The sequence below is a fragment of the Girardinichthys multiradiatus genome, chromosome 11 (genome assembly GCF_021462225.1).
Source record: "Girardinichthys multiradiatus isolate DD_20200921_A chromosome 11, DD_fGirMul_XY1, whole genome shotgun sequence".
Classification (NCBI taxonomy): Eukaryota; Metazoa; Chordata; class Actinopteri; order Cyprinodontiformes; family Goodeidae; genus Girardinichthys; species Girardinichthys multiradiatus.
Genome location: NC_061804.1, coordinates 484,396 through 511,391, shown reverse-complemented (window position 1 = coordinate 511,391; position 26,996 = coordinate 484,396). Strand labels below are relative to the sequence as shown.

Below are 26,996 nucleotides of genomic sequence, written 5' to 3'. Positions count from 1 at the left end.
TTAGAGCCACAGTGATGGAAAAGCTGTGACTCGGTTTTTCAATTTGCCTGTCAATGGTCACAATAGTATAGCTCATCAGTGTGGACACGGGTGAGTTTGGTTCAGTTCAGATCACCTGGCTTCCTGGTGCTTCGGGTGAAGTTTCCTTTGACAATCTTGCAGCTGGAATCATCTCCTCCACAGACTCCACACTGGTCCTCCCGCTGATCTGAAGCAATCTGACTGTCACATCCTACATGCTGCAAGAGGGAGGAGACAAGGTGAGAAAGGCCAACTGCATTACTGGTGAATGTATTGGACCTTACACACTAAATCTACATACTATGAATGAAATGAAAATGTATTCACCTTGAGGTCAATAAAAAGATAAACAAACTAAATCACCAGAACAACCAATCACTGTCTAAAATGAAAATATTCAGCATTATTGTGTCAAGAGCACCGCTCAGTTGTTCCTCTTCAGACATCATTAAATTAAAAACTAAATTCAGGAGAAAAACTGCAGGGTGTGAGTCACACTTGGAAACCGAAGCACAATAAAGACCTCACACTCTCCTCGGACGCAGATGCTGTAGGCGTCATCATAGGAACACAGCGTCCCATCATGCACCATTCTCTTCATGGACACCACGGCGCCTGTCTCCTTGGACTGGCAGTAGAGACGACAGCGCTCATCCTCTGCACACAAACACACACACACACACACACACACACACACACACACCTGTTCTCAGAGAGACGTAAGGTGGAATATTTGAAGTTGATCATAAAACGTTGTGGAGAGAGACACTAAATTATTCTCAGAAGATGAAAAGTTAAAGGGAGGAGAGGCTCCAAGTTTCCTTCAACAACAGATTCCTGCCTGATGACTTTAACATGTGAACCCCCCCCCCCCCCCCCCCCCCCCCACACACACACACTCACACACACACACACACCTGTTCTCAGAGAGACGTAAGGTGGAATATTTGAAGTTGATCATAAAACGTTGTGGAGAGAGACACTAAATTATTCTCAGAAGATGAAAAGTTAAAGGGAGGAGAGGCTCCAAGTTTCCTTCAACAACAGATTCCTGCCTGATGACTTTAACATGTAAACCCCCCCCCCCCCCCACACACACACACGTATTTGTGGCCATATTAGGAGCTTTTTAGTTCCTGCATTTAGGCCTCAGACATTTACTTTAACCTCATTCTAAACCTAGTTTACACCATAGCTTAATCCCTGACCCCTAAACGGTCATTTACCGAATTGATACTCAACTTTGGTCCCGATAAGACCTTCAGAAGGTGGGTGTAAGACCAGAAAAGGTCTTAAATAGACAACCTAAAGAAGCACACACCTACACACACGTAGATGTCTTTGGGAATTTGTGAGGACCTTCAGTTACATAATGCATTCCAAGGACATTAAACATGAACCTGAACCCAGATTAGTGTGGGTCAGTCCCACAGCATTGTTGCAACACACAACATCCCAGCAACTTCAGAAAAATGTCCTCACTTTCACGGGTAAACCCAGAGGTCCTCAAAAAGAGACAACTGTGTTTGAATCCCTACGTTCAGCAGCCAGGAATGAGTGTGTTTCATCTCCGCTATGTTTACTGTCATGATGTGTGTCTGGGTGTGTATTTACGGTCAGGATGCTCATATGGAAGCCAGTGATGTTTCATTCCTTCATGTTCCAAAAATGGATTCCAGGCTTTACACTGATCCTCCCTGAAACACAAAGAGACATCAGATTTACTGAGCCAAAGTCAGCCAGAGGACACGGAAACAAACATATTTACTAACCTAAAGTCAGTCAAGGGAGGACAGTCTTCCTGGCTGCACAGCTGGAACTCATAGCTGTTCCCGTAGCAGGTGCGCCCTCCGTTGGCTGGACTGAGAACAATGACAGGTAAGTGTGTCAGGTTGGTGCGACTTGTGACATCACTGTGGATCGACAGGTCACTCACGGTGGGTTATCACACTGTCTGGTCCGAAACCTCACCCCACCTCCACAGGTCCGGGAGCAGCTGCCAAATGGACTCCATCTTCCCCAGTTTCCATGTTGCTTCAGGAGGTTTGGGGTCAACTTTATGCAGAATCCTTTAAAGCAGTGCTGCAACCACAGACAGTTGCTTGGTGACACATTTTAGACAAATTTAGCTCTGCAGATAAAGAATGAAAACACTCTCTTTTGTTGTCCACATTAAACATTTGCTTTGAGGCTACAGACTGGGACGCACTGTGCCAGCCAAATGGAGAGGACATCAATGCCATGACTGAGTGTGTAACCGACTATATAAACTTCTGTGTGGATAACATCATCCCCACCAGAACCGTGAGATGCTTCCCCAATAACAAACCTTGGATCACCAGTGACCTGAAGGACCTGCTTAACAAGAAAAAAAGAGCCTTCAGAGAGGGAGACAGATAATTATTGAGGAGTTTACAGAAGCAACTTAAAGTCAAGATAAGAGACAGCAAGGAGGTGTACAAGAAGAAGCTGGAGAGCAGCTCCAGCAAAACAATATCAGAGATGTGTGGACAGGGATGAAGAAGATCACAGGCTTCAAGCAGAAGGATGATCAGACCGATGGAGGTCTGGACAGAACCAATGAAATGAACACATTCTTCAATAGGTTCAGTTCAGAAACAAGATCAGCATCCTCCTCTCCTGCTCACAGCCAAACAGACATTCCACCTTCCTTTGACCCACAGGACCCACAGCTGTCCAGTAACACCTCACATTTTTTATCTTCCACCTCAGCCCTAGACCCTTCTGCTTCTACATGTTTGCCATCAACCATATCAGAAGATGCTGATGCTTCCTTTGCTTCCTCCTTCCACCTGTGTGTCTCTAGAAGTCAGGTGAAGAGAAAACTGGAGAGACTGAATAGGAATAAGGCTGCAGCTCCAGATCATGTCAGCCCTAGAGTCCTGAAGGTCTGTGCAGAGCTGCTCTGTGGGATTCTGCAGCACCTCTTCAACCTTAGCCTGGCCCAGAAGAAGGTTCCGGTGTTGTGGAAGACCTCCTGTCTTGTTCCGGTACCAAAGAAAACTCACCCATCAGTCCTCAATGACTATAGACCTGTTGCCCTGACATCCCACATCATGAAGGTCCTAGAAAGACTCCTGTTGGCCCACCTGAGTAAGCAAACAATAAACCATCAGGACCTCCTTCAGTTTGCTTATCGCTGTGGAAACTCCAGAAGACTCAGGTGGAGGCCTCAACAATCTCCTGGATCAAAGACTACCTGACAAACAGACCACAGTTTGTGAGACTGAAGGGTTGTGAGTCTAACCAGGTAGTCAGCAGCACAGGAGCACCACAGGGGACGGTACTCTCACCATTCCTTTTCACTCTGTACACCTCAGACTTCCAGTACAAGACAGACTCCTGTCATCTGCAGAAATACTCGGATGATTCAGCAGTCGTGGGGTAGATCAGAGATGGACAAGAAGCTGAGTACAGGAAGGTAGTGGACCACTTTGTGGCATGGTGTGGAAACAATCATCTCATTTTGAACGTGACTAAAACAAAGAAGATTATTGTAGATTTTAAGAGAAACAGGAATAAGTCAAAAACTATTTCTATCATGGGAGAAGAAGTGGAGGTGGTGGAGGAGTATACAGGTCCTTCTCAAAATATTAGCATATTGTGATAAAGTTCATTATTTTCCATAATGTCATGATGAAAATTTAACATTCATATATTTTAGATTCATTGCACAGTAACTGAAATAATTCAGGTCTTTTATTGTCTTAATACGGATGATTTTGGCATACAGCTCATGAAAACCCAAAATTCCTATCTCACAAAATTAGCATATTTCATCCAACCAATAAAAGAAAAGTGTTTTTAATACAAAAAACGTCAACCTTCAAATAATCATGTACAGTTATGCACTCAATACTTGGTCGGGAATCCTTTTGCAGAAATGACTGCTTCAATGCGGCGTGGCATGGAGGCAATCAGCCTGTGGCACTGCTGAGGTCTTATGGAGGCCCAGGATGCTTCGATAGCGGCCTTTAGCTCATCCAGAGTGTTGGGTCTTGAGACTCTCAACGTTCTCTTCACAATATCCCACAGATTCTCTATGGGGTTCAGGTCAGGAGAGTTGGCAGGCCAATTGAGCACAGTGATACCATGGTCAGTAAACCATTTACCAGTGGTTTTGGCACTGTGAGCAGGTGCCAGGTCGTGCTGAAAAATGAAATCTTCATCTCCATAAAGCTTTTCAGCAGATGGAAGCATGAAGTGCTCCAAAATCTCCTGATAGCTAGCTGCATTGACCCTGCCCTTGATAAAACACAGTGGACCAACACCAGCAGCTGATACGGCAACCAGACCATCACTGACTGTGGGTACTTGACACTGGACTTCTGGCATTTTGGCATTTCCTTCTCCCTAGTCTTCCTCCAGACTCTGGCACCTTGATTTCCAAATGACATGCAGAATTTGCTTTCATCCGAAAAAAGTACTTTGGACCACTGAGCAACAGTCCAGTGCTGCTTCTCTGTAGCCCAGGTCAGGCGCTTCTGCCGCTGTTTCTGGTTCAAAAGTGGCTTGACCTGGGGAATGCGGCACCTGTAGCCCATTTCCTGCACACGCCTGTGCACGGTGGCTCTGGATGTTTCTACTCCAGACTCAGTCCACTGCTTCCGCAGGTCCCCCAAGGTCTGGAATCGGCCCTTCTCCACAATCTTCCTCAAGGTCCGGTCACCTCTTCTCGTTGTGCAGCGTTTTCTGGCACACTTTTTCCTTCCCACAGACTTCCCACTGAGGTGCCTTGATACAGCACTCTGGGAACAGCCTATTTGTTCAGAAATGTCTTTCTGTGTCTTACCCTCTTGCTTGAGGGTGTCAATAGTGGCCTTCTGGACAGCAGTCAGGTCGGCAGTCTTACCCATGATTGGGGTTTTGAGTGATGAACCAGGCTGGGAGTTTTAAAGGCCTCAGGAATCTTTTGCAGGTGTTTAGAGTTAACTCGTTGATTCAGATGATTAGGTTCATAGCTCGTTTAGAGACCCTTTTAATGATATGCTAATTTTGTGAGATAGGAATTTTGGGTTTTCATGAGCTGTATGCCAAAATCATCCGTATTAAGACAATAAAAGACCTGAAATATTTCAGTTAGTGTGCAATGAATCTAAAATATATGAATGTTACATTTTCATCATGACATTATGGAAAATAATGAACTTTATCACAATATGCTAATTTTTTGAGAAGGACCTGTAAATACCTCAGTGTTCACCTGGACAACAGACTAGAGTGGAGATGCAACTGTGAAGCCATCTACAAGAAGGGACAGAGCAGACTGTACTTCTTGAGGAAGCTTAGGTCCTTTGGTGTTTGCAGCAAGATGCTGCATATCTTCTATAAGTCTGTTGTGGAAAGTATGATCTCTTCTACCATCATCTGCTGGGGAAGCAGCATCAGAACCAGGGACTTAAAAAAGCTCAACAAGCTGATAAAGAAGGCTGGTTCTGTTCTGGGGACTCCTCTAGAACCTCTGGAGATCATTGTGGAAAGAAGGATTCTTCATAAAATGAAGAACATTATGGAGAACCCTGAGCATACTCTTCATCAGACTGTCCTACAACAACAGTGTCTTCAGTCAGAGGCTTCTTCAGATCTGCTGTAAGACGGAGCTACAGGAGATCCTTCCTGCCCACAGCCATCAGCATCTACAACGTCTCTTTGAAGAAACCTTCATGATATGAGCTATAACAACATTTAATTTCCCTTTGGGATTAATAAAGTATTTTTGAATTGAATTGAAACCAACCACACCTGCATGACGAGTGAGGTAATGCTTGGCTTTTTATCGGTTCTCTTCTGCTGTGCAGAACTTAGAACATCAACACTCATACGCAGGGTTAAAACAAACTTTAATTATGATGAATAAATGGTTTTGAACTGACCTCAGACATAATAGTCAAAGAACCATCATCCTACCTTCCCTGGTCCACACTTGGTCCCATCAAGTGGCGGGCCTTTTTTGGTCTTACAGAAAAATGGGTTGTTGTAGTCACTGCACCACAGCTGTTTGCAGGGGTCAGGGGTCGTGTACTAAAGACAAACAAGATCATTTAATGAAAAGAATTTGGTGTCTTTGACATGTATTCATCCAACTGTTTAGCTCAGAGGGAAAACTGGAAGACTGAAGTTACATTAGGTTAACAATATTACAAAGAAACAAAATTTTTCCAGATGGGACGTAAAATGTTCAGACTGGAGTGAAACAGAAGGCTTTTCACAGCAAAAGCCTGCAAACATCCAGACAAGAGAGGAGATGAATACCAAGTGGAAAACATGAACTAAAACTGGACTTTAATGAGTTCCCTGATGTTTTAGGTGAAGAGTCCAGATGTTCACCAAGTCCAGCTGCACCATTTGTTCAGAACATCAACTGAAAGTGGACCTCATAGCAGGAAACTATGATATTAAGCAATTCTGAGTCTGATAAACTTCCAGCAGTGGAACGAGTTTTCCTCACATGACTTTGGTTTCCTGTGGTTTTACTCACATTCTTCTCCTTCTGCATCACATTTCATTGGAACTTGATCAAGACTTGTGCCCTTTATTTTCCTCAGGTGTCTCAAACTGATATACGATGCTGACTCTAATTTGGTTTTTAGTTCTTATAGTAGGAAATTACCCATCCAGTAAATTTAAAATGGCTGGAAACAGAAATATTCTACAGTGGTTCTGAAAATATATGGCTGAAAGGATGATGTCACTAGACTGTATTAGGTTTATTGTCTATCCATGTAAATATTCAGACTTTACTTTTATAGCTTTATAGCTTTTCTTTATTTTCCCCTAAAAGAGCATTATAAATATTATAAAAACAGACTCACTGACTTATTTTTCAGAACAAATGTAATGGATCAGATTCAGGGTCAGCGAGACTCTGAAACAGACAGACTTACGGCAGTACACAGGCTAAATCCCGGGCCAAAGTCGAAGCGACACTGTTGGTCCATGGAGTACTGAAAGCCCGGTAACTGAGGCTGAGTGGGCCAATCATGGTTGAAGGGATCATCACGTAGACAATCATAGGTGCTGCAGCCAAACAAACCAACTGTGAGCAAAAGCGTGACCACATAGAAGCTCTCCCGACCATTGGATCATTGCTGGTGCTTACTTCAGGTAACTGTGCAGCTCCCTCCAGCTGCAACTGGACCAGTGGTAACGATAGAAGGTTGCCTGGACCCTCGGAGACATGATGCTGCCCAGTGGGATATCATCAACACAGTCATTCATCTCACCATCATGCTCCATGCCTAGCCTGAAGACCCACAGAAGAACAGACAATGGGAGGTGTTGTCTCCACACTGACACCTATTAGTTGTTTTTCTGACTTATTTATTTTCTCGATGTTTTGGACTCACACATGTCCTGTCTCATGTGCAGCTACAAAAGCCGAGGAGAAGCCGTCTTCTAGAACAAGAACACAACTCCGATGCAACTGACACATTCCTGTAACTGGAGCATAACCTGCAAGATCAAAGGCGCAGACAGCCTTCAGAAATCGTTTTGATCATTGCCAGTTATAGATGGTACTACTTGGATAAAGTATTACTAAATGAATATAAAGTAGTAAATATATGAAACAGGTGGTATAATCATTAACACCCCACCTGCAAAACTCCTTCCTGGTTGCAAAGCTCATGTTAGTGGGAACAGAAAAGAATAGAATAGAATAGAATAGAACAGAATAGAATACAATAGAATACAATAGAATAGAATGGAATAGAATAGAATAGAATAGAATAGAACAGAACAGAATAGAATAGAACAGAACATAAAAGAATAGACAAAAATAGAACAGAACAGAATAGAATAGAATAGAACAGAACAGAATAGAATAGAATACAATAGAATAGAATGGAATATAACAGAACAGAACAGAACAGAAAAGAATAGACAAAAATAGAATAGAACAGACCAGAATAGAATAGAATAGAACAGAATAGAATAGAACGGAATAGAATGGAATAGAACAGAATAGAATAGAATAGAATAGAATAGAACAGAATAGAATAGAACGGAATAGAATAGAATAGAACAGAATAGAATAGAATACAATAGAATAGAATGGAATGGAATAGAATAGAACAGAACAGAACAGAAAAGAATAGACAAAAATAGAATAGAACAGAATAGAATAGAACAGACCAGAATAGAATAGAATAGAACAGAATAGAATAGAACAGAACAGAATGGAATAGAACAGAACAGAATAGAATAGAACAGAATAGAATAGAACGGAATAGAATAGAACAGAATAGAATACAATAGAATAGAATAGAATACAATAGAATAGAATAGAATACAATAGAATAGAATAGAATACAATAGAATAGAATGGAATAGAATAGAATAGAATAGAATAGAATAGAATAGAACAGAACATAAAAGAATAGACAAAAATAGAACAGAACAGAATAGAATAGAATAGAACAGAACAGAATAGAATAGAATACAATAGAATAGAATGGAATAGAATAGAACAGAACAGAACAGAAAAGAATAGACAAAAATAGAATAGAACAGAATAGAATAGAACAGACCAGAATAGAATAGAATAGAACAGAATAGAATAGAACAGAACAGAATGGAATAGAACAGAATAGAATAGAATAGAATAGAATAGAACAGAATAGAATAGAACAGACCAGAATAGAATAGAACAGAATAGAATAGAATACAATAGAATAGAACAGAACAGAACAGAAAAGAATAGACAAAAATAGAATAGAACAGAATAGAATAGAACAGACCAGAATAGAATAGAATAGAACAGAATAGAATAGAACAGAATGGAATAGAACAGAATAGAATAGAATAGAACAGAATAGAATAGAACGGAATAGAATAGAATAGAACAGAATAGAATAGAATGGAATAGAACAGAACAGAACAGAATAGAACAGGACAGAAAAGAATAGACAAAAATAGAATAGAACAGAAGAGAATAGAATAGAACAGAATAGAATAGACAAAAATAGAATAGAACAGAATAGATTAGAACAGAACAGAACAGAATAGAACAGAATAGAATAGAATGGAATGGAATAGAACAGAACAGAACAGAATAGAATAGAACAGGACAGAAAAGAATAGACAAAAATAGATTAGAACAGAACAGAACAGAATAGAACAGAATAGAATAGAATGGAATGGAATAGAACAGAACAGAACAGAACAGAACAGAACAGAACAGAATAGAATAGAATAGAATAGAATGGAATAGAATAGAATAGAATAGAATGGAACAGAATAGAATAGAACAGAATAGAATAGAATAGAATAGAATGGAATAGAACAGAAAAGAAAAGAATAGACAAAAAATAGAATAGAACAGAACAGAACAGAACAGAATAGAATAGAACAGAATAGAATAGAATAGAATAGAATAGAACAGAACAGAACAGAATAGAACAGAACAGAATAGAATAGAATAGCATAGAACAGAACAGAACAGAACAGAACAGAACAGAATAGAACAGAATAGAATAGAATAGAATAGAATAGAACATAATAGAATAGAACGGAATAGATTAGAACAGAATAGAATAGAATAAAATAGAACAGAATAGAAATCTCCTTTATCGTCACACAGTGGGGAAATTCAGGTGTACCAACAGGAGAGGCTAGTCGAAGCATGCAGATTCACACAAATGTAAATATAAGAATAAGAGACGATACAGGAGGGAAACAATTACTACATGATAAGAAAAACTGCTGCACCGTGGCACAGTTAGTAGCACTGTTGCCTTGCAGCAAGAAGGTCCTGGGTCCGACTCCCGGCCAGGGGTCTTTCTGCATGGTGTTTGCATGTTCTCCCGGTGGGTTCTCACCGGGTACTCTGGGTTACTCCCACATACAAAATTCTCTCTAAATTGCCCTTAGGTCTGTAGCCCTGCAATGGATTGGCGACCTGTCCAGGGTGTACCCCGCATCCGCCCATAGACTGCTGGAGATAGGCACCAGCACCCCCGTGACCCACTAGGGAATAAGCGGTATAGAGAATGAATGAATAAAAAATACTGTACAGTTAATGCACCAGTTAATAAAATGACTTTAAAAATGAACAAAATGTGAATGTACGTTAAAAACAACAGCAGACTATTTACAAGACATGGAAAAACTGTGCAAACTGTACACCCAGCAGGGGTGTAAATACTCTTTGAGCTTGTTGAGTCCCTCCGTCTTCCACCACCTGAACTGGGTCCAGGGTGGCATCCTGGGACAAAGATGGCCTTCCTGATGGGCTTATCTAACTGCTTCCTCTCAGCTGTAGATGAGCTGCTGCTCCAACATACTACACCACAGAAGATGGTTGATGACACCATGTAGTCAAAAATAGGCACCAGTAGCACTCAGAAGGGCACTCAAAAAGATCTCAGTCTTCTTACCAGGTAGAGTCTGCTCTGTAAAGAGCCTCAGTGTTGTGACTCCAGTCCAGTTTATTGCTGAGATGAACACATAGGTACTTCTAAGAGTCCTTACAAGAGTTTTGGTAGTATCAGAGGTAGTATTATGATTGGTAGTAAAAATACTCATACCCTGCATGCCTGGGGGGCCAAACTCCTGCCTGGTCAGATAGATGGTGTGGTCATGTTGCTCGGCATGACTCTGCTCCGTCTGCTGAAGATATGACCATCCACAAACGTTCTCCAAGCTCTTCTGAGGATTCCCCACAGAGATCAGCTCCTGGGACTGATGGGAGGGAAAAAACTGAAGGTTTTGCTGATTTGTCTGGTTTATTTCTTTTCATCTTTTTGACTGAATGGTTCATTGGTCAGAGTTAGGTGGTCAAAGAAACTGAAATCTTCAAAAACTATTGGGAGATAGATCAGAACTTCTACTAAATAGGATGAAAAGAACCCTTCATAGATAATGGTGGTTTTTACCTGATACCTTTAACATTAACAATAAAAACAGGAATGTACTACAGTGGACATTCACATGTTTTGTGTTATTACTGGAATGACCAGAACAACGTGAACCTTCAGGATGACCTACTGCCTGGTGACCAGTAAGACTCTGAACTTCATACCTTTGTTGCGGAGAGCATGATGATTTTGGCCACAATAATGTTAATGTTGGCCCCCAGGGAGTGATCCTGATAGATCTCATTAACCTGGAAGAGACAAACACACCCTATATGAATCCTGAGAAAACCATCATATGAGTGTGGTGGAGGACCTTCTGATCTTTCCCAACCTCAACACAAATACTGGGTTCAGATAACAGCCCGAAGATATCTGGTCAGTTGTTGCCAAGCAATATTCTATTGGGCCTGATCCAACCACAATAAAACAAAGACTTGAAAACCTTAGTAGTTTTTTACAACAACAAGAGCAAAGTGGTCCTAACAAAGCTGGAGAAAAGTAGGAACTCAGATAGAATGGACCTAAAATCAGAAGATTTCGTTGTGGATTCTTTTTGAGAGGAGAAAGTGATTCTTCAAGCTCATTGAAACCCTTGGCCTGAGTTGTTGATGCCCTCATTATTCATCCTCTAACAACTTATAAAAAGATTGTTCTTCCCCTGCAGCATCAACACCTACATCACCTAATAGATGAAGAATGTATGTCTCTGTTTCCACTTACAATGTTCATCAGGGTCAGGAGATACTTGAGAATGTGGTCTCGGCCGTGGAAAAGAACCAGAGAATAATCCACTGCCAACAGCACCTGAAGGAAGCCGGGATCAAGGTGGTTTATTTAAATGGCATCAATCATACAGCAGGTAAACAGATTAAAAACAGCCACGAATGAATCATCACAAAAAAGCATTAAAACATGAGACATAATTGTATCAAAGAAAGCAACTTTAAATTTGGCTATTGATGTTTGGCATGATGTTGTTTTGTCAACAGTTGCTTCTTTGTTCTGAGGTTTTTTACAATCTCAAACTGTATCCTGTTAAGGATAAAGTGTGAAATATGATTTTTTTCCCTCTACTTACCTAATGTGGCCTCTTTTCTCATCTAACAAGGTCTGTGAGTGGGCAGCAAAGCCTCGGTGACCCGTCCCACCCTTGTCTTGTGTCATGATGTATGTTTGGATGGGTTGTACTGGACTTCTAATTTCCCCTCAGGGATCAATAAAGTATCTTTGAATTGAATTGAATTGAATTGAAAATGACCACATTAAACCAAACAAGGGGCTGAGACAAGAAAGGAATGAGAAATTAATTGTTGGTCGTGATCAGTAATGTTTTCAATCCTATTTTATAACAGTTTAGAACCTGCATATCTCAGGTTTTCAGACAGTTGGTTCCAGAGCTGAGGAGCATAAAAGCTAAATGCTACCAGTGTGTGGGTTAGGACGTTACGATTAGCTGTACTGAATGCAGGACTGCCATCCAGAAACAGACAACGATGCATCACTTTTCAGACATATGTCATTCAGAACATTTACTAATGCAGTCTTGGTTCTGTGGTGCAGTTGAAAACCTGACAGCCAGGGTTAAAGAGATTAAGAGAATGTTGGTTAGATATGGGTCCGTAATTTCTCCTTAAGACATGAGACATAGAGTAAGCTTCGTCAAATCAGGTTTGATCACCGCAGTTTTGTTCTTAACGATGCTTATTCTTGCAGTGGCAATAAAGCTCTATTCTGTTCTGTTCTATTCTATTCTATTTTTTTATTCTATTCTATCACTGCAGGGCCCAATTGAAGGGAAGCAGTTACCAGGTGTAACACAGCTGAGACATCAATGCAGCAAGTCATCAATTTCATGTGGACAACAGTTTTGACCAGAGAAACTTAGTGAATTGAAATAATCTAGATGCCCAAATGCTGCTACAGGTTCAGCAGACATAACCAAGCTGCCAGAGGTTGGGGGGTCCTGTCATGGTCCTTGTTTATTTATGTTTTGATCTTTTTCTGGATTTTCTAGAATAGTTTCTTCCTTGTCTTTTATTATTTTTTGGGGATTTAGTTTATTTCTATATTTTTTTTTTTGCGGATTTAGTTTATTTCTCCCCCTCCTTGAACCACCACCTTAACGTGGTGGAGGGGTTTGAGTCCTCAAATGATCCTAGAGGCTATGTTGTCTGGGGCCTAAATGCTCCTGGTAGGGTCTCCCATGGCAAACAGGCTCTAGGTGACGGGTCAGACAAAGAGTGGTTCAAGAATCCCTCATGAAGAACAAAATATTGAGGCACGTGACGTCGCCCGGTACGGCGGAGCCGGGGTCCCACCCTGGAGCCAGGCCTGGGGTCGGGACTCGTCGGAGAGCGCCTGGTGGCCGGGTTGCTCCTCGCGGGACCCGGCCGGGCCAAGCCCGAACGAGAGACGCGAGGCCATCCCCCAGTGGGCCCCCCACCTGCAGGGGGAACCGTGAGGGACCGGTGCAAAGAGGATTCGGTGGCGGACGAAGGTGGAGACCTAAGCGGCCCGATCCCCGGATGCTTAGGCTGGCTCTAGGGACGTGGAATGTCACCTCATTGGGGGGGAAGGAGCCTGAGCTTGTGCGGGAGGTCGAGAGATATCGACTAGAAATAGTCGGGCTCGCCTCCACGCACAGCGTGGGCTCTGGAACCCATCTCCTTGAGAGGGGTTGGACTCTCTTCTACTCTGGAGTGGCCCACGGGGAGAGGCGGCGGCCTGGTGTGGGTTTGCTTGTTGCCCCCCAGCTCAGCCGTCTCGTGTTGGGGTTTACCCCAGTGGATGAGAGGGTCGTATCCCTGCGCCTTCGGGTTGGGGAGAGGTCTCTGACTATCATTTCAGCCTACGGGCCGAGTGGCAGTGCAGAGTACCCGGCCTTCTTGGCGTCCCTGTTGGGGGTGCTGGATAGTGCCCCTCCCGGGGACTCCATTATTCTGCTGGGGGACTTCAACGCCCACGTGGGGAACGACAGTGACACCTGGAGAGGCGTCCACTGAGGGTCTACTGGGAACGTCTGGCGGAGCCCTCGGCCAGGGATGTATTCAACTCCCACCTCCGGGAGAGCTTCGACCAGATCCCGGGGGATGTTGGAGACATAGAGTCCGAGTGGACCATGTTCTCCGCATCTATTGTCGATGCTGCTGCCCGTAGCTGTGGCCGTAAGGTCTGCGGTGCCTGTTGCGGCGGCAATCCCAGAACCCGGTGGTGGACACCGGCAATAAGGGATGCTGTCAAGCTGAAGAAGGAGTCCTATTGGCTGTGGTTGGCTTGTGGGACTCCTGAGGCGTCTGACGGGTACCGTGAGGCCAAGCGTGCTGCGGCCCGGGCTGTGGCAGAGGCAAAAACACGGGCCTGGGAAGAGTTCGGTGAGGCCATGGAGAAGGACTACTGGTTGGCCTCAAAGCGATTCTGGCAAACCGTCCGTCGCCTCAGGAGGGGGAAGCAGTGCTTTGCCAACACTGTTTATAGTGGGGGTGGGAGACTGCTGACCTCGACTGAGGACATTATCGGGCGGTGGAAGGAGTACTTCGAGGATCTCCTCAATCCTGCCATCAGGCATTCCGTGGTGGAAACAGAGGCTGGGTACTCGGGGTTGGACTCTTTCATCACCCAGGCTGAAGTCACCGAGGTGGTTAAAAAGCTCCGTGGTGGCAGGGCTTCGGGGGTGGATGAGATCCGCCCTGAGTACCTCAAGTCTCTGGATGTTGTAGGGCTGTCATGGTTGACACGCCTCTTCAACATTGCGTGGTGGTCGGGGACAGTGCCTCTGGACTGGCAGACTGGGGTGGTGGTCCCCCTTTATAAGAAGGGGGACCGGAGGGTGTGTTCCAACTACAGGGGGATCACACTCCTCAGCCTCCCTGGTAAGGCCTACGCCAGGGTATTGGAGAGGAGAGTCCGACCGATAGTCGAACCTCGGCTTCAGGAGGAACAGTGTGGTTTTCGTCCCGGCCGTGGAACACTGGACCAGCTCTAAACCTTCTACAGGGTGCTCGAGGGTTCATGGGAGTTTGCCCAACCGGTTCACATGTGTTTTGTGGACCTGGAGAAGGCATTCGACTGTGTCCCTCGTGATGCCCTGTGGGGGGTGCTCCAGGAGTATGGAATCGGGGGCCCTTTATTAGGGGCCATCCGGTCCCTGTACGAGCGGAGCAGGAGTTTGGTCCTCATTGCCGGCACTAAGTCGGACCTGTTCCCAGTGCATGTTGGACTCCGGCAGGACTGCCCTTTGTCACCGGTGCTGTTCATAACTTTTATGGACAGGATTTCTAGATGCAGCCAAGGGCCGGAGGGGGTCTGGTGTGGGGACCAGTGGATTTTGTTTCTTCTTTTTGCAGATGACGTGGTCCTGCTGGCCCCCTCTAGCCAAGACCTACAGCATGCGCTGGGGCGGTTCACAACTGAGTGTGAAGCGGCTGGGATGAGGATCAGCTCCTCCAAGTCCGAGGCCATGGTACTCGACCGGAAAAGGGTGGCTTGTCCTCTTCAGGTTGGAAGGGAGTTCCTGCCTCAAGTGGAGGAGTTTAAGTATCTCGGGTCTTGTTCACGAGTGAGGGAAGAATGGAGCAGGAGATCGACAGACGGATCGGTGCGGCTGCCACAGTAATAGGGTCGCTGTGCCGGTCCGTTGTGGTGAAGAGAGAGCTGAGCCGAAAAGCAAAGCTCTCAATTTACCGGTCGGTCTACGTTCCTACCCTCACTTATGGCCATGAACTTTGGGTCATGACCGAAAGAACGAGATCCCGGACACAAGCAGCTGAAATGAGCTTCCTCCGTAGGGTGGCCGGGCACTCCCTTAGAGATAGGGTGAGGAGCTCGGCCATCCGGGAGGGGCTCGGAGTAGAGCCGCTGCTCCTCCACATCGAGAGGAGCCAATTGAGGTGGCTCGGGCATCTATACCGGATGCCGCCTGGACGCCTTCCTTGGGAGGTGTTCCAGGCACGTCCCACCGGGAGGAGGCCCAGGGGACGGCCCAGGACACGCTGGAGGGACTATGTCTCTCGGCTTGGGCTCCCCCTGGAGGAACTGGAGGAGGTGTCTGGAGAGAGGGACGTCTGGGCGTCTCTGTTGAGTCTGCTGCCCCCGCGACCCGGTCCCGGATAAAGCGGAAGATGACGAGTACGAGTAGTTTATTTCTCTTGTGTCAGTGGTAGAAGTGTGTCCCTTTGTGTCTAATTAATCTCTCTGTTAATTATTCTCCTTCCTTCAGCGCCTCAGTCTCTCCCATCACTCTGCTGATTGGCTGCCTCTGACTGATGTGATATGGACTTCCTGGAGAAGGAGAGCTTTAGCTGCCAATCCAGACTAGAACGTACCATCTGTGAGAGGCAGAATGTTCACCAGTAGGGACTGTTTATATTACTAAGGTGATATTCAAGGCCATGGATATTATTGGATGGACTTCCTCCTTTTCTCCTTCCAACCTCCAAAAGTTAGGTAGATTATCAGAGAAGATTATGCATCTTTCTCAGACCAGGTTAAGAAAAAACATGTGAAAGGTCTGCCAGCCTGAAAAGTTGAATGATAATTAACCAAAAGTCAATTTATTCTTGCCAGAGCCACTTTAAACTCTGTTCAGTAGAAGCAGATTATGTGTTTTGTTAGTCTGGATTGTTTCTCATCAGTAAATCCTTGTAAATATAGATCGGATTGATTAGTAATAAAATGATTCTTTGATTCGAGCAGCAGCTTCATGTCCTCGTCTCCGATAGTTTGTAATGACGTTAATAATTGATTGAGGTTTAACAACAGATTGTTAACTGAGGAAGGAAAAAATCCCATTAGACTGAAGCTGAGATCATGGGATTAATGGTGAAATTAATGAGACTGATTACCTACTATTTTATAGTGTAGATTATAGACATGAAGATTTGTTATTAATGTCACAATGAATCCATAGTTCAGCAATCAAAGCAACGTTCAGCACCGATATACACGTACCTCGATGTGAAACATTTCAGCCGTGGTGTCACGGCGATGCCGAGCTGACCTGTGTGACACCATGGTCTGGTTCAAGTTCAGAGATCCTAAGAGAGGACCTGCAAACAGGTTGTATATCTTCAGTCTTGTCAATACATTTAACCACATTTAACCCCTGATGTTTTAGTATTGCTTTAATTTTCTGTCTATTTTGTCAATCAAATAACTGAAATGGATGTCAAGCAACTGATGAAGATAATAAGGTCTCTAATGGCCAGAAGAGGACTTTGGTGTTTAAGTGACATCAATAAGCCTCATCAACCTCTCACTGGTGGGTCCACCATGTCTCCTCTGGCCATTCTGAATCCTCTAATGACCCCGATTAAAGCATCACAACCTCTATTAAACAATTCAATGCAACAAACTCCCAGCCTTAGCTGATCTGAGGTCAGGTGTGTGAGGAAATATGATTGCTTCCACTGCAAATAGAAACCAGAGGTTGTTGGAGCCCTGTAGCAAAGGAACCAACAGTTGACCTCTGACCTCTCAGACTGAAGCCAGCAAACACTGATGTCTATAAACTGCCACTATGGAAACATGGCAGAGAAAAAACTGTTCTTGTCCCATAAACCTTCTGAAAACAACCGTGAGGATGCTCACTAACACTTCTACTCTGGAGCAGATCTGTGGCAGCGGACCGCTCCAGTGAATATAGAAGAGGGACCCCAGGTGGCAGCAAGCTCACATCAGGAGACAAACAACTCTGACAGCTGTTCAAACATCTGCATTCACCAGCAGCTGCTTCTTCTTCCCTCAGGATGAAGATCTTGATTAATCTAGCCTCTTTTAACAACTCCACAAAACTTAGACTGAGCACATTTCCCATTATATTCTGGTTTAGTGATCCCTACTGGTTCTACACTTCTGGACCTCAGTGTGGAACCAGTAGGCAATGATCAGTGCAGACCAGGTCAGGATGTGAAACTGTCTCAGAATTTGACCTTCCAGCTCAGTGATTATAACCCATCTTTAGGGTTCTGAGCTTCTTCAGAGAACCCGTTCCCTAACTGATCCTTCTTCAGGGACAGTAGCAATGAGGTGTAAGAGCTCCTCTAGACTTTCATGATCTAACCTCAAATCAGATTCAAATGAGAATCATTTCTGAAGGTTTTGAGTTCGAGTGACGCAATCAGACATCACCCTCTACCAAATCAGTGACCGCCGTCTTCTGATGTCATGATTTCAGTTCAACTCGGCTCCCTCGGAACCTTGGCCAAGTAGGTGGTACCAAGTAACCAAATGGATTTGCAGACCTCCATGTGTTAACATGTGTTAGCCCTGATGATGTCAGACAGCTGATGCACATGTTTGACACCATCATGAAGTGTCTGAACACATGTTTGATTTGTCTGTGTGTGATATCAGAGAAGTGAGGACCAGAGCTGAGGGCTCCACAGTTCCTGCTGCTTGGGAGATGAACTCTGAGCACAGATTCTCTAGAGCTGTGAGGTCCAGACCGCCACGTCGCTGCTGGCTCGCAATGTGTTTCTCTCTGGGTTTAGTGTGTGTCTTAATGCATTAATGTGTGTTGAACTGTGTGTTTTACAGCATATTTGCAGGTTTGAGTGGTTTAGTTGCAGTTTGTGTGTGTATCTCTGTGTGTATTTTAGCCCAAAGCTTCGTTGGCTCAGCCAAGTTTCCTGGACCTTTTCCATCAATTTCATTTGTATTTTTCCTTCTGCAGGAACAGCAGCAGCTGGTATGAAGGATGTGGAAGAAGTTGGAGCTCAGCTCTGCATCTGCTTCTTATCATGCTAACATGCAACACAGAGGGTGAACACGTCCATACAACAGACATGATGCTGTACACCGGTGAGTTCATCCCTTCAGCAGTTCACACCTGCATTTCAGAGAGTTCAGCTGAATTTAATCTTTTCATCTCTAAAGCACTGATTCACAGCAAATGTCATCTCTCCTTCAAACTTTCCGCTTGCCATTTTGTTCCCTCCTCCTTCCGTTTTCCACTTGTAAACAAACTGTTTTGCACACATATACTTAAACCATTGCACATCTGTTATATTTCTATGAATTACGGAGATAAGGAGTACTGATGTTAAATTTGTTCTGTGTTACTTTCTGAAAACCTCACAGGATTTCCTATTTCTATTATCTCAGTTCTGATCCCTGGTTGGCCCTCCTTGATTAAAATGAAATATCAGACATCATTTCCATTAATAAACCGAAATAAATTGGATTGACGTCCTGAAGATTGATATTATTTATTAGAACCAAGAAGCCACATTTCTGTACAGTGGACCGTGTCTACCGGGTCTAAGATGCGCCCTGGCAGGGCAGAACCGATGCATGGTTGCTTTGAAACATGCTGCATCAGATGGCTGAATTCCATAGCTGAAACAGTCAGGTATGAAACTGTCTGCTGAACTCACCTCGCAGGTAGTCCTCTGTGGTTTGATTGGCAGCTGATGGTTTCTCCATGATGGCTGAGGAGCGATAAACGATGTGCCTTTGATCGCCTCTATCCTCCTCATCATCATCTTCTCCTGACCTCCACTGATCAAACGGTTCAATGAAAAACTCATCTCCTCTGGTCCGGATCATCCCTGCCTGGAGACAGCAGCAGGAATCTGCTGTCAGTCTGTCCTGGATCTACTGTACCTTTACGGTTCACCTGTCGGTACTGCATGTAAGCTAGTCTGAATGGACGGGATCGCTCCTGTTTAGATGGAGTTTCATCCACCCAGCATTTAATGAGCAGTAGTCTGATCTACTGAAGTCTGAGTGATGAAACATCTTTCAGTATTTCATAAAGACCAGCATGATGAAAATGAGTCTGAACTATGTTAGAGTTGAATGAGCAGTTTTCAAACAGCAGAAATAATCTGTCAGTGTTAATCTTTTATCTGTTTTAGGGAACACCTTCCTTAGAGAAGTTCCTCAGTGTAAGCGGGTCACTGAGAATCTGGATCTTTCTGCTGTGAACCTGAAGCCATGATATTTTTTTTTATCTAACAGTGGTCCCTAAAACAAGAAAAATATTCCTCTCATCTTTCTTCCACATCTGGCTTCACTTTGGACCTCCACACTGTTCGAAGTGGAGCTCCGGAGGACGAACCCTGCAGGAGCTCCTTGGGATCAGGTGGCTTCAGACCCTCACTTTATACAGCTGGATGTTCTGGTTTCTACAGGACTGAAATCTTTCCATTGGATCAAATGACATTTCCGCTTAGTGGAATTTCTACTAAACATAAAACACAGATTAATTAGGTTCACCTTCAAACGCGTTCTATTTCTGAACAGCTCTACTAACCTTTCACTAATCATTAATAAAGACCAACAACTGGAGGCCCAGATACACTGAAACCTCCCTCTGCTGTCACTGCAGCATGTATGAAACATGAGGAGACAGCTATTCAAACATCTGTATTCACCAGCAGCTGCTTCTCCTTCCCTCAGGATGAAGATTTTGTTCCAGGTTCTGTGAACAGCTCCATTAAACTTGGACTGAGCACATTTCCCATTATATTCTGGTTTAGCTTCAACCCATCTTTAAGGTTCTAAGCTTCTTCAGAGAACCTGTTCCCTAATTGATCCTTCTTCAGGGACATTAACAGTGAGGTGTACAAACTTTAAACTCCAATCAGATTAAAATAAGAATAGTTTTATCTTGTTTACTAAAATTATTTTGCCTGTTAAACATCTTCTTTATGCTCTTTAGGAGTCTCCTGAGTGGATCATCTGCCTCCATTGCAGTTAATATCTATCACCCTCCTCTGCAGATCCTTCTTCCGACACAATCTTTCTCCATATTCTTCCTCTTTTCCTCTTCCCTGTCAGCTCTTCTCAACACCCTATGTCCAATACATCCACTATCCCTCCAAAGCATCTCAACACAGTCTTTCTGACATGAAAGAAGTTTGATCCTAGTCCTAGATGTTGGGACGAGTCCGGCTCTGGAAACAGATCTCATATTTCAGGTGAGGCAAGGCCTCTGAGTCCTGTTGGGACATCAGTTGTCTAATTCTGGCAACATGTGTCAGGTGGTAATACACTGTCTTTATGATACGTTTGATGTGGTTTTCCAGATTCAAATGAGGGTCCATAATCCCGCCAAGATTTCTGGGTTTGTACGGGCTTTTTACACCAACAGACTGAACATGGCCGCTGTGTTCTTTCGGTCCAGAAACTAAAACTTCAATGTAATTTTTTTTGCTGAAATGTTGACACATCCAACTTTTAATCTGTTAATTACAAATAATAGGTGACTGTATTGGACTCTAGATACCTGATAAAATACTAGTATACAATTATGTGTCATCAGCAGAATAGTGATGCTCTATCTTCTTGTTATGCAGAATTAGTGGAAGAAGTAAGTGGAAGAATGTAAATATTAAAGAGGAGAGGACCAAGGATGGAACCTTGGGGAACATAGTCACCTATGGGCACAGAAAAGGTTCTATTGTGAAGGCTGGATTTAAGCCAGCTGAGGACTGTCCCAGAAAGACCAACCCAGTTTATTAGATGGGATGATAAAATGTCATAATCAACTATATCGAACGCTGCACTGAGATCAAGTAAAACTAGTACTGAGATATTATTGCAATCAGTATTGAGGGGGAGGTCATTGCAAACCTTCACAAGAGCAGCTTCAGTACCGTGATCTTCACGAAAACCTGACTGACAAACATCAAAACAGTTCCAGGGTAGAAATCTGTTTAACTATAGAAAATATTTTTTCTAATATATTAGCCAAGAATGGCAAATTTGATATTGGTGGATAATTCTTAAATATAAATGAATCCAGATTATTCTTCTTAAGGAGTTGTTTGATTACCGCAGGGGTCACCTACCAGCCCGTCACAGTTGCTGATGGCCACTGATGTGTCGTCCATGTCTGACACGGTTCCTGTATAGAAGCACCCATCTTCTCTGATTGGCTTAGAGCGCAGGTGTCCAGACTCCTCCCATTCCAAGGTGGCAGTGGGGGCGATGAGGCGGGAGTTTAGATGCAGCCTCAGGTGGAGATCATGACCAAACACAGTCACGTTGTAGAAGAGCTCCACCTCTTCCTTGGGACTCCTCCCTCTCCATGAATGGCTGAATGATGATGTCCAGGTGGGTGGGGCCTGCTCTGCCAGGGAGTCTGTGGGTGTGTCTTCAGTGGAAGGGGCGTGTCTCTTGCTGCGGTAAAGTTGGTGGGCAGAGACTGATGCTGACAAGAAACGTCCCTCTGAATCAGTTCTGATTGGACGAATGATGCTGAACTCTGACAGAACCTGATGAAGAGAACCTGACAGACCGGCAGAAAGAGAAATATTTAATATTTGTTATTCTTCATCATCAGGATAAGGTCTGTGGAACAGCAGCAGCTGATCAGGACAATTTTTGCTTAATGTTGTTTTTTGGATCCAACAGCATCTTTAATAGAGCCATCATTAACAACCCAGAAATCATTCATCACTCTACTTATGTGGCCAACATAGTCCTAACACCACTGTGGCATGTTCAGCAAGGGCTATATTACCAACCCAAGGCCCAACTGTCTGGTTCTGTCTGGTTTACAAGTCAGTAATGAAAAATGGTAAACCTCAATTTCTCAGAAGTAGAAGCCTCTGTCAGACCCAAAGATAATATACAGTCGTTAACTTTGGTGTTGATTATTGTACCCTTGCTCACGGCCAGATTTGATTAAAAAATAATCTATATAATAAGGAGCAAATCATAAAAATCTCATAAAAATAAACCCAACTCAGACTAAAAAGAAAAATAAAACAATTAAATGTGGCTTACTGAACATAAGATCTCTCTCTTCAAAGACATTGCTAGTTAGTGACCTGATTTGTGACAATCAGATTGATTTATTTTACCTCACAGAAACCTGGCTGCAGCAAGAGGATTATGTTACTATAAATGAGTCAACTCCTACTAATTATTTAAATTTTCACATTCCTCAAATTACTGGGCGAGGAGGAGGAGTAGCAACCATCTTTCAGTTGGATTTATTGATTAGTCCCAGACCAATCAATAGCTACAACTCTTTTGAATATTTAATCCTTAGTTTTCCTCATCCAAATTGCAAAGCACTAAAACCACTTCTGTTTGTTGTTTTGTACCGTCCACCAGGCCCTTACTCTTAATTTTTAGATCAGTTTTCAGACCTTCATCTGATTTAGTGTTAAATACAGATAAAGTTATTATAGTGGGGGATTTTAACATTCATGTAGACGCTGAAAGTGATAGCCTAAATATAGCGTTTAATGCTATCTTAGGCTCAATTGGCTTTGCTCAAATAGCCTACTGTTGTATAAAAAGACACTTCACCAAACTAGAACAGCTTATTTCTCATCATTAATAGAAGAGAACAAGAATAATTATAGGTTTCTCTTTAGTACAGTTGCTAAACTTACACAGAGTCATAGCTCTGTTGAGCCATCCATTCTCTTAGCTCTTAGCAGTCATGACTTTATGGGATTCTTCTTAAATAAAATTGATTCTATTAAAAATAAAATCTTTGACATACTCCCAAAGATGATTACTTTATCCTCAGCAAGTGAGACAACATTGGAAATAACTGCAGAACCTGATCTGTGTTTGGACTGTTTTGATCCTGTGGAGCTTCCTGAGTTATCAGAAATATTAGCTTCATCTAAACCTTCAACTTGTATGTTAGACCCAATCCCAACCAAATTATTTAAGGAAGTGTTCCCTCTGATTACCAGCCCCATTTTAGGTATGATTAATCTATCTTTAGTAAATGGATCAGAACCACAGGCTTTTAAGGTAGCTGTAATTAAACCTTTACTTAAGAAACCTTCGCTTAATCGAGAGGATTTAATAAATTACAGACCTATATCCAATCTTCCATTCTTATCTAAAATTATTGAGAAAATAGTTGCTAATCAAATGTGTGAACATTTATACAGCAATGACCTGTTTGAAGAGTTTCAGTCAGGTTTCAGAGCTCATCATAGCACTGAAACAGCTCTGCTGAAAGTCACTAATTATATTATTATGGCCTCAGATAATGGACTTGTGTCTGTTCTGGTTCTGTTAGATCTCAGTGCTGCATTTGATCCAGTCGACCATAATATTCTCTTAGAAAGGCTAGAATATGCTGTAGGGATCAGGGGAACAGCGCTAGGCTGGTTTAAATCTTATCTGTCTGACAGATTCCAGTTTGTTCATGTAAATGATAAATCATCTTTAAACTCCAGGGTTAATTGTGGAGTACCACAGGGTTCAGTACTTGGGCCAATTCTCTTTACTATATATATGCTTCCAATAGGTCAAATTATCAGGCAGCATAGGATAAATTTTCACTGTTATGCTGATGATACTCAGCTTTACTTATCCATAAATCCTGATGAAACTAACCAGTTAGATAGACTACAAGCATGTCTTGAAGATATAAAAACTTGGATGACTTTAAATTTTCTGCTTCTAAATTCAGACAAGACAGAAGTTGTCGTCTTTGGACCGGAGTCTTTAAAAAAGAAACTGCTTAGTCAATCACTTAAAACTGGATGGCATTAAATTATGTCAATATGTTCCTCACAGAACACTTTGTTCTCAGACTGCAGGTTTACTGGTGGTTCCTAGAGTCTCTAGAAGTAGAATGGGAGGCAGATCCTTTAGTTATCAGGCTCCTCTTCTGTGGAACCAGCTCCCAGTTTTAGTCCGAGGCAGTTATTTCAACTTTTAACTCTAGGTTCTCTCTCTGTATTTTCTCTTCCTAGAAGCTACAACTGGCCTGGCTCTGTGTTTAGCTGTGGTACCTTCTTGGAGGGACACATCAGCTGAGCTTCTGCTGGCAACAACTTAATGCTCACCTTCTACAGATGATCCACATAGCCCTGTCTTTTAGTGTTTAACCCTTTCTCTCTCCTAGACATGGCTACTGACTGAGCTTCTACTGTAACTAACTCTATGTTCTCTCTTTCAGACTCTAACCTTGAAAACTGGCTCAGAGTTTATCTGTTCTTTCTTTCTAGATGAAACGACTAAAGGAGCTACATCCATTAACATTTACTTTTCCTTCCCATAGAAAGTACTCCTGGATCAGTGCTTCTTTGTTCTCTTTGTGTCTCTGCTCTGTTCTCTCAAACCTCCAGTCGGTCGTGGCAGATGGCCGCTCACACTGAGCCTGGTTCTGGTTCTGCTGGAGGTTTCTTCCTGTTAAAAGGGAGGTTTTCCTCTCCACTGTCGCTACATGCATGCTCAGTATGAGGGATTGCTGCAAAGTCAACGCCAGTGACTTTCCACTGTCTCTACATGCTCATCCAGGAGGAGTGAATGCTGCAAGTCACTGACTGGATGCAATCTGCTGGGTTTCCTTAGATAGAAAAACTTTTTATCCAATTTGAATAAATAACTGAATCTGACTGAACTGTTCAATGATTACGATTAATTGGAATGTATGAACCTGACTGGAACTCTGGGTGGTTGATTGAACTGTCTTTGTAAAGATACTTGAGACGACATGTGTTTTTAAATTGGTGCTATATGAATAAACTGAATAAAACTGAATTAATCTTGAACCTCCTGTGCCTAATCTCAGCAGAAACATATTCTTAGGCCCGTCTAACCAGAGATGTGGACTTTGACTTGATGACTTGACTCAAGTCAGACTTGCATCACAGATTTGATGAGACTTGACTTGGACTTTACTGGCGTCTTTACTTAAAATGACTTCATTAATGTCTTCCTTCTCACCCCATTCCCACTATGTAGCAGGAGACTAACAAAGCGCTGACTGACTGAACTTTGGTAGCGGAAAATTCACCCCGAAGGTAATTTCATTCGGTTAAAAAAACTCTAAGGTTTCCAATAAAATCCTCTTGCCATGTGTAAAATATGTGGTTCAAAGATAGATTACTGATGGTGACATGACAATGTTGAACTTAGTAAGATATTTCAATTTTTTCTTTTCTTTTCTTTTCTTTTCTTTTCTTTTCTTTCCTTTTTTTTTTTTTTTTACAGATTTACAGGTGCACTATCTAGATGTGAACACCTCATGTGGAGGAGTTCAAGTATCTGGGTGTCTTGTTCACAAGTGAGGGAAGAATGGAGCGGGAGATCGACAGACGGATCGGTGTGGCTGCCACAGTAATGGGGGCGCTGTGCCGGTCCGTTGTGGTGTAGAGAGAGCTGAGCCGAAAAGCGAAGCTCTCGATTTACTGGTCGGTCCACGTTCCTACCCTCACCTATGGCCATGAACTTTGGGTCATGACCGAAAGAACGAGATCCTGGATACAAGCGGCTGAAATGAGCTCCTCTGTAGGGTGGCCGGGCACTCCCTTAGAGATAGGGTGAGGAGCTCGGAGTAGAACCGCTGCTCCTCCACATCGAGAGGAGCCAGTTGAGGTGGCTCGGGCATCTATACCGGATGCCTCCTGGACGCCTTCCTCGGAAGGTGTTCCAGGCACGTCCCACCGGGAGGAGGCCCAGGGGACGGCCCAGGACACGCTGGAGGGACTATGTCTCTCGGCTGGCCTGGGAACGCCTTGGGCTCCCCCTGGAGGAGCTGGAGGAGGAGTCTGGGGAGAAGGACGTCTGGGCGTCTCTGCTGAGTCTGCTGCCCCCGCGACCCGGTGCCGGATAAGTGGAAGACGACGACGACTATCTAGTTGTGGGGAGTTGAAAACATTTTGTGTTTTACACATTTTTATTTTATTAAATGTATTAAACATAAATGATTTTAACTATAATGAAATAAAATTCCAATCTAGTTATGCCCACACAGTGATAACTAGAGCAATCAATAGTGTAGAGCTATACTCAGAACTAACCACTCCTTTGTTATTTAGTTCATGTTAAATTTGTTTCGACTCATGCTTTCTAGCGGTGCTGAACCACGTTCTTATTTTGTGTTAACAGGTTTAAAGAATAGTTTAAATAGAAACTACCACTGATTTTATGTTTCACAAAAATAAAAGACTGAAAAGAAACAGTGGGAAGGAATCTGCTTGTTTCTTTAACTAACATAATGGTGAATTATGACTTTTCATTCATTATATTACATTTTCTTCTGCTACATGATATTTATGGTCCTGTAAGACAGCTGGGTTAGGAAGTCTATCCCAGCTACCAACAAGCCAAAGGTGGGTTGACCCTGAACAAGTTGCCGATCCACTGCAGGGCTGAAAGCCTTCAAGA

General features: G+C 43.2%; 1 protein-coding gene across 1 annotated transcript in view; it reads right to left on the bottom strand.

Moving 5' to 3' along the window:
• Positions 1–26,996, bottom strand: part of LOC124876446 (A disintegrin and metalloproteinase with thrombospondin motifs 2-like) — a 41,771-nt gene that overhangs the window by 8,411 nt on the left and 6,364 nt on the right. Inside the window, exons 2-16 of the mRNA XM_047379226.1 lie at positions 21,692–22,131; positions 19,271–19,448; positions 16,845–16,942; positions 11,619–11,702; positions 11,063–11,146; positions 10,569–10,722; positions 7,389–7,494; positions 7,142–7,285; positions 6,927–7,059; positions 5,950–6,063; positions 1,958–2,103; positions 1,794–1,883; positions 1,636–1,718; positions 545–678; positions 116–239 (exon numbers count right to left, since the gene is read on the bottom strand). Of these exons, the coding sequence (XP_047235182.1) occupies positions 116–239; positions 545–678; positions 1,636–1,718; positions 1,794–1,883; positions 1,958–2,103; positions 5,950–6,063; positions 6,927–7,059; positions 7,142–7,285; positions 7,389–7,494; positions 10,569–10,722; positions 11,063–11,146; positions 11,619–11,702; positions 16,845–16,942; positions 19,271–19,448; positions 21,692–22,131 (2,112 nt within the window). The remainder of the gene's footprint in view (positions 1–115; positions 240–544; positions 679–1,635; positions 1,719–1,793; positions 1,884–1,957; positions 2,104–5,949; positions 6,064–6,926; positions 7,060–7,141; positions 7,286–7,388; positions 7,495–10,568; positions 10,723–11,062; positions 11,147–11,618; positions 11,703–16,844; positions 16,943–19,270; positions 19,449–21,691; positions 22,132–26,996) is intronic.